The sequence below is a fragment of the Gymnodraco acuticeps genome, unplaced genomic scaffold (assembly GCF_902827175.1).
Source record: "Gymnodraco acuticeps unplaced genomic scaffold, fGymAcu1.1, whole genome shotgun sequence".
NCBI lineage: Eukaryota > Metazoa > Chordata > Actinopteri > Perciformes > Bathydraconidae > Gymnodraco > Gymnodraco acuticeps.
The window spans coordinates 914,394-922,991 of record NW_022990906.1 but is presented as its reverse complement, the minus strand read 5'-3'; the positions used below and the strand labels follow the sequence as shown (position 1 = coordinate 922,991).

Sequence of the window (8,598 nt, the reverse complement as noted above, 5' to 3'; positions counted from 1 at the left end):
GTAAACGATCTGTAATCAAAGCCATATCGAAGATTCCTGAGATTGTATTACTGGTGTTTTATCATCTATAAATAGCCTGTGTGTATTCTCAAATGTCGTTTTCAGGACAAACAAAGACGTTTTAAATATCTTATCTTATCAGCAGAATATTGAATATAACCTTGACTATTACTGTGCACTTCATTTATTTGACAGCATTATTTAATGATACTATTTTTATATATATATAGTTTAATGATACTATTTTATATATACATTTATTCATATACACACACACTTATATGTACTCACACATATATTTATTCATAAATATACACAGATGTATTCATTCATTTATACACACACAGCATTATTTAATGATACTGTTTTATATATATATACACACATTTATTCATTTATAAACATATAAACACACACTTATATGTACTCACACATGTATACACACAGATGTATTCATTCATTTATACACACACTCACATACACTTTATATTAATTCATTTGTACACACACACATACATATATATAAACAACACAATATAATAAAAGTATTGAGTATTTCTACACTCTGGTACTTGTACCTTTACTCAAGTACAGTACAAGATCTTATCACTTCTTACACCTCTGGAAAGCACTTTTATGTAAAGGAATACATTTTTATAAATGTCCCAACATTTCATTTTTATATTTTACAAACGTTTATATGTTATTAATGTCAAATGTTGTATTATATAACAAAATAGACATTAAATAAAATATTAAATAGATACCTTTACATCCTAAACAGAAGGTCAAAACGTTAATATGTTACATGACAAACAAAAAAACGAAACATTATATAGGCTATATATACAGATGTTTGCTAATGTATCCCTCTTATATCCATCAGGAATTAATATTAAATGATGAATTAACATTACCTCAGCACTGCATAAGTGTGGTCGTCAGTCATATTGACAAAGAAGGACTATTTTATTATTATAATTATAATTATGGGCGTTTAAAAGGACGGTATTTCGCTTGTCAGATCATATTTGCCGCCCATAGAGATGTAACGCCAGGTTGCTATAACAGCCGAAGAAGAAGGCTATGACGCTATCGCGTAGAGCTACGTTCTTGCGTAATGCGGAAGCAAAATCTAAACTGGGTTGGAATAACGATAGACGCGGCCCGGGTGGGTAGACCCCAATGTTAAAATGCCCAACTTTACAGCAGAAATAAACATGTTTTTAGCCTGGATCCAATACAACTTATTCTGGATATAGTTAGATTCCACCTTCATGACAATGGAATAGGGAGTGCATTTTTTTACCGTGAGTTTTTATAGTAAGTAAAGTAACTTTTGCCGTGAGTGAATGAGCGAGGGGGCGGGGCAGTTTACACACACGCAGCTGCTCCATGCAGCAACACACACACACGGAGGAGATGGCGGAGAGAACACGCTCCGAGGTGTGGTTAAACTATAGCCGTGTCGATATGGACAATACTCGTTACCAAAAGTGCAATAAGAGTTTAGTGTAAGGCCGGTAACACGAGCAATGTGTCTAAACATTTAGCAAAAGTGCACCACATTCAGACGGAGAAATGCACCGGGTTCGACTGTCTTAGCGCTGTAGCCCCATCCACGAGTAACGTTTCCACGTCAGGTGTTATGTATGCTAGCAGCAACACACGGAGCTAACTACATTATACAAACATGGGTTAATGATTAGAGGTAACTGAGTTATTTATTTAGTTAAAGTTTCAGCTATTCTGTTTACAGTTCTGTCATCACATTATTTAATACGATTTGTTAAAACATTGTTGTTTCTTTTGATGTGAAATATTATGTATTTAATTTAAATAAAAAGCAATGTTAGTTTTGTTCACAATTTGTTTAGTTAGTTTACCTTAATTTTTTCTCCAAAATAACCGATAAAAGTAGGTGTTGAAGGACCGGATTGATAAAACAGACATACTTTATTGTCATTTCAACAAGACACAGAGTGTACTATTAAAACGAAATTTCGTTGTACTGGCTTATAGGCCATAAAGTGAACCCTGTTATCGTTTCATCCCGCTCCACAGAAGTGGAACTACACAATCTTTAGTTCATAAAAAAGAACGAGTCATGCTTATCCACCAAAAAAAAGTTCGTCGCTAAAATTCCTGTCAATTCTTCTGGGCACGTAATTATTGGCTGAACTAGTCCCTTCAAAGCGTAATAATATCTGGGTCAAAAGTAGTGCCACGGTCCGTCACGTGATCGAGCTACACCAATTGGGTAGCTGCATATACCGGTATCAACAAACAGATTTGGAAAAAATGGCGACCGCCATGGTTTCATCGAGTAGCGGGGACGAGGAAAACGCACCAGAAAGTCTCAAAAAGTCAAAATTATCAACACACAAACATTGCTACATGCATATTACAGATTATTTTACCAATACAAGATGGAATACGTACAGGACAAGCTTACAACGGTGGCATTGATTTTGAAGTAACAAATACAATATTATCATATTACAATAATTATAATATATATATATTATATATATCTATAATAATAATAATAATGTAATTCATCAAATTATTATATGATGAATGAGTAAATTAATTAATCAATGGTCATTGGTATAAGTACTGCATTTTATTGATCTAAATTACTTAACGTAACAAGTTAACCTTCTTCTTGGACGCAGCTATGTATGAAATCAAGTCATGTTTATTTTAAGAGTGTATTTAACGTGTACAGGATAACAATAACAACAGACAGACAGACAACAAATCCTCAATCTAATGGAATAATCCACGAGCTCAGCCAATGAACCTAGCGATGCGAACATGGTAGTCCAGGAATGTTGTTGTAGCTGGAGTTGGCTGATAAACGCTGCTAGTCAATGTTGATTCGATGGTCAACTCTGTTCCCAGATAGTAAAACCTCTCACAAATACCGCGTATATAACGCAAATACCTCGGACTTAGTGATGTATTAAGACATATGACAAAACATGACATAAAACAAGCATACAGCACTGTTTAGAATCCATTTGGTCTGGTTTAGCGTAACCATGTAGGCGGCCATCTTTCACTTCTGTTGACAATATGCAGCTACCCAATTGGTGTAGCACGAACACGTGACAAACCGTGGCACTACTTTTGACCAAGATGTTATTACGCGTTGAAGGGACTAGTTCAGCCAATAATTACGTGCCTAGAAGAATTGACAGGATTTTTAGCGACGAACTTTTCTTTGGTGGATAGGCATGACTCGTTCTTTTTTATGAACTAAAGATTATGTAGTTCCACTTCTGTGGAGCGGGATTTCTTTTTTAAAGGACTTTTCGAGGTTCACCTTGCGGCCTATTACAGGAACAGGACAATATAAAAACTTGCTAAAATTGTACATAAATAATAGTGACGTGGTGCTGATACAATTAAAGATAAAGTGTGCGTTTAAAATATAAAGACTTATACATATAACTAAGATAGACATAGGCCTACTATATAACAAATATGTGCTCTTTACACAGCGTAATGTAATCTTTATGTTACTGGTCTACTTGCTGTTCAGCAGTCTGATGGCATGGGGGAAAAAGCTATTGCAGAATCTGGCTGTTTTGCTCTTAATGCTGCGGAACCTCTTCCTGGAGTGCAGCAGGGAGAACAGAGCATGGTGAGGATGAGTGGGGTCTTTCAAAATGTTCTGGGCTTTTGTCAGGGAGCGTTTCTGAGCGGTGTCTCTGATGGGAAGGAGAGAAACTCAGATGATCTTCTCTGCTGTCTTGACCACTCTCTGCAGAGACTTCTAGTCTTTGGCGTTGCAGTCTCTCGACCAGATGGACATGCCGCTGGTCAGCACGCTCTCTATGGTTCCTCTGTAGAACGTGGTGAGGATGGGAGGGGGGAGCTGTGCTCTTCTCAACCTGCGCAGGATAGGCGCTGCTGTGCCTTCCTTAATAGTGATGTAGTGTGAGTGGACCAGGTCAGACTGCTTGTGATATGCACCCCCAGGAACTTGGTGCTGTCTGTAGTCTTCACTGCTGTGCCGTTGATGTGGAGAGGTGGGTGACAGTGCTTTTTGTTCCTGAAGTCGACAATGATCTCTTTTGTTTTATCGACATTCAGGATCAGGTTGTTGGTGTTACACCAGTCTGTCAGATGTTTCACCTCCTCCCTGTAGGCCTGTTCGTTGTTGTCGCTGATGAGTCCCACCACTGTTGTATCGTCCGCATACTTTATGATGTGGTTGGTACTGAACCCGGAGCATAAGCATAAGCGCTATCGATAAAAGTAGTAGTACCGTTGTGTACCCATATGTGGATGTCAGTTTTACACACATTCTGAGGCCGCAGTGCCTATGTTTTTGTTTTCACTGCTAATGTATGCTTATGTTCTATTAGTGCATTAAAAAATCATTAAAATCATTAATGAAGTTTCAGCTCAGACCCCACGCTTAATATGTCTCCCCCTGGCCCACCTACATTTCTCCAGGCCCACCCACACAATAATTCCTGGCTACGCCACTGGTCCAATCTGCCTGTTTTACACACTTTGAACTTTGTGTTCAAATGAAGCCCATGATAAAGCCTCATGAGATGAACCCTTTTGCGATCCAATTGGCTGGAAAGCTTCAAAGCTTCATAAGGCTTAATCTCGCCATCACTAATGAACGGACGTCGCTTTAATATGACCGCTCAGAGGAGAGGAGTTCTCATTTCTTTAAACGTCTGCTGCTTCCCCTCCTCTCTCCTCGGTTCCCCTCCTCGGTCCTCCGCTCGCATCTCCTGTGGGCGGGACTAAGTCTCGAGGAGGGGAGTCGAGGAGGGGACATTTAAGAGAAGCCTGAGACGGGACCTCTGTGGAGGAAAACAATTGTGACCTCACTTACTCTGGGATTTGTAGTCTTTCTAGTTGCATATTTTTCAACAGTTTTACGACAAACTGTGACTTTTTGACATGGAAATTATTTTTTAAGATTGACAAACATCATAGGCCTATGTGTAATGCATGGCACAATTCAAACGGGATCGAAAGATAAGTTTTCTCTCTCCATTGACTTCAATGCATAATTTTTCCGAAATAAGGTCCCATGGACCAGAAGTAGATGGGCGTGACTTCGCCAATTATATTTTTTATAAAGTCTGTCTTCTAAATTATAACATCATATTTATACAGTAGCATTCAATTGAAATATTCAAGTTGTGTATACACTCAACATTTTAGCAAAGTACAGTAGCCTACTTAGTAGATAATTATATACAAGGGTCATGATCATGATAGATACAGTCGGCAAGCGAGGGAACGCCCACAAAACGTCACATCTGGTTCGCGCCGAGGGGGAAAACAAACCGGCTTCCACAATGCCCAGGAGCTGCAGTGTGCCCTTTTAACTTTTAACTTTTTAACTAACAAGCTTAAAAATCCAAATCTAAAATTTTATATTTTGCCCAACGGGAGCACAGAGCCCAGGAGAAGAACCCGGTGGCTTCAAGCGATCCGTCGGGAGGATGAGTTAGGCCACCTGTGGGATCCAAAATCCAAACATGTGTACGTCTGTAGTCAGCACTTCATTACAGGTATGACAACGTTATTCACACAATAACAGTGTTAAATTGTTTCGTAGTTAACATGAATGTTCAATTACTAGTTTTAAGAGAAGTTAACTAACTACTACGTTATGCAGGCTACCTTGCTTGAGTATACAAAAACACAGCTATGCTAACAACACTGGTGGTAGCTTCCGAGCTTTCTGCAGTTAAAATGTATTTCACCCCCTTCTATCCCCTTCTCATTTCGTTTGTGAATTGTCTTGCCCTAGGCTTAAAAAACGAGGACATAGCCCACCCAGACTACACACCCTCGCTGTTCCCACATAAAAAGACAAAGTCTCCCAGGTCAGTACTTCAGAGGCTGGAGAGAAGGAGGAAGCGTGAGGGTGTTCAGTCTGCCCAACCAGAATCCCCAACATCAGAGGGCCCAGCACCAGAAGCCCCAACATCAGAAGCTCCCATACCTCTTCAGGAGTTAGAGAGAAAACAACTTTATGAAGAATTGTATAATTTAAGAAGAGAAAGAGATGAGGCCATGAAGGAGCGAGCTGAAGCCATCAGAGAATTGGAGACGTTGAAAATGTCGGTAAACACTGTGAGAGAAAATGACACTAAATGTAAAGTCATGACAGGCCTGTCATGGACAGTATTTGACACTCTTCATCAGTACCTGGTACAGTTTGTTAAGTCACAGAAAACATCCAAGATGTCAACACAAGACCAGCTCTTTATTACTCTGGTGAAACTGCGGCAGAACCCCTCAACCGATATGATGTGTGGAATATTTGACCTGGCACATAGATATAGCACTTTCCTGGATGTATTCTCCCGATGGTTGGATTTGATGTACGCCAACATTTCTTTTTTGATTAAATGGCCTGATAGAGTGTATCAGAAGCACAGTACCAGCAGAGGTTCTCTTCCAGTACCCTAGAGTGACTGCAATTATCGACTGCTTTGAGATCAGAATTGAACACTCAAAGAAGCTGAAAACAAGGTGAGATATTTTTCTTTTTGATAGCATGCATAAAGTGTCGGGTTTTTGTAATACTTACCTGGCTGTCTGTGTATATGTACACAATTTATAGATAAGTATTACTAACGACTGTCTCTTCTCACAGAGCTATCACCTACTCAAAATACAAAAACTGGACTACAGTGAAGTATTTCATTGCATGTCACCCATCTGGCTCAATCACATATCTCTCCAAGGCTGGGGAGGGAGGGCTTCAGATGTGCATATTGTAAGGAACTCAGACTTCTTATCTCAGAAGTTCCACCATGCAGGAGATCAGGTAACAATTGAACTGTTTTTTTGTTTCTAATTTAAGTCTTATTTGTGAATTTATTATTTACCCATAGTTACCATTTTTGAGTTGCTGTTGAAGTAAAGTAGTGTTTTTAAGTATTTGTGATGTTTATTTCAGATTTTAGCCGACAGGGGCTTCACTTTGAAGGATGACTTTGCTGTTCTGGGTGCACAGCTCATCACACCGTCTTTCACGAGGGGCCGAAAACAACTGTCAGCCGAAGATGTTGCGATCTGTGGTCTGCAGAGAGAGTCATTGGGGCCCTGAAGAGCCGGTACCACATTCTGGATGGCCCACTTCCTCTGCGCCTGGTGAAGAGACTGCAGGGTGAGAGACAGAAGAGAGAAGAGGCCATGATGGATAGGATTGTGCATGTCTGTGCAGCACTAATGAACCTGTCTGGCAGTGTCATGTACAACCGTTACAGAATCTGAGAGTAAGAACAAAATCAATGTGCAGTCATTTAATAATGAGCATCAGAGAACAATATTTTATACAACTTTTTTATACAACAAAGAAGTCATTATTGTTCCAATTGTGCCATTTAACAGGTTTCAGTTGAGACATAATGGATCTTTCTAATCAAAACCACCTGTTTGTCTTTCCACAGGTCCCTGAACTGATCTCAGTGCTGCTCTGCTGCTGCACACCCTGTCACCCTGCCTCTGATGCCTGACGCTCTGCCTCTGATGCCTGACGCTCTGCCTCTGATGCCTGATGCTCTGCCTCTGTTGCCTGACGCTCTGCCTCTGATGCCTGACGCTCTGCCTCTGTTGCCTGATGTTCTGCTGCCACTTGTGTTGCCTGATGGGTCACTCCCTGTGCTGCTTTCGACTGGACTGTGTTCTGCCTACTTAGCAGAAACATATACAGTGCTTATCATAAATGAGTACACCCCCTTTGAAAAGAACACAAGAACAATTTGATCAACAATATCAACAATTATTATCTGATTAGTATCAAAGTCACAAGTATAGACAATATTGTCCAGCCCATTATTCATTCTATTTGTAGCCTATGTATGTTTTCATGTTGTAAATAAATGTATAGGCTTTGTGATATTTGATTTTGTACATATAGTCTAGTAGTCTATGTTGATACTAAATAAAATAGCTATAATATGCTTCAAAATGAATTGGTATAAATAAATATGTAACTCTGTCAGTGACTTATTTGTTGCCATTTTTACACTGATCGGAAATTCCACCACCTACCTGTGCATCTTTCAGCTCCCGAAGTTTGTGTAGTATGTGTTGTGACCAAAATGTTTGCATCACATTAATGGCACCACTGATGAAGTCCTCATCTCTTTGTACTCTGAATATCAGGCAGGTCTGAGGAGTCCAAGTGATGAAGTCTGCATACATCCGTTTGGTAACAAACATCTGCATTTGGACCTGTCAAATGCAATGCAATCATAACACTAATATTTACATTATAGACAGTATGCCATCTGTGGATAATTCTCTTGGATAATTGCACAAAATGCTCCAGACTTATTAGAGGTGTGCAGGTATATGCAGGTGAAATATTGAAATACCTGAGTGAAATATGCATGACTTCTCTTTAAGCTTGTCAGACTTTCCAGATGTCCTCTTTTGTCCTCAAGCCACTGTTGATACCCAGTAGAGGTGTCTTGCCCCCACCTGTAAGGACACTTAGCCTCTATAACACCCTCACCACAGCAGTCACAGGAAACATAGCCATCACATGAAACCCCCAGGTATGGCATAGTTTGGCAGATGCGGAAGCCAGCCTTT

At 39.6% G+C, this 8,598-nt stretch overlaps 1 protein-coding gene across 1 annotated transcript; it reads left to right on the top strand.

Moving 5' to 3' along the window:
* Nucleotides 1-5,259: 5,259 nt before the first annotated feature.
* Nucleotides 5,260-7,999, top strand: LOC117557847 (the record flags this gene model as incomplete). Its single annotated transcript, XM_034233824.1, has 5 exons — nucleotides 5,260-5,555; nucleotides 5,798-6,525; nucleotides 6,650-6,823; nucleotides 6,956-7,274; nucleotides 7,449-7,999. Coding segments are annotated over 2 exons (961 nt in total), but the record flags the coding sequence as incomplete, so codon positions are not given.
* Nucleotides 8,000-8,598: the final 599 nt, after the last annotated feature.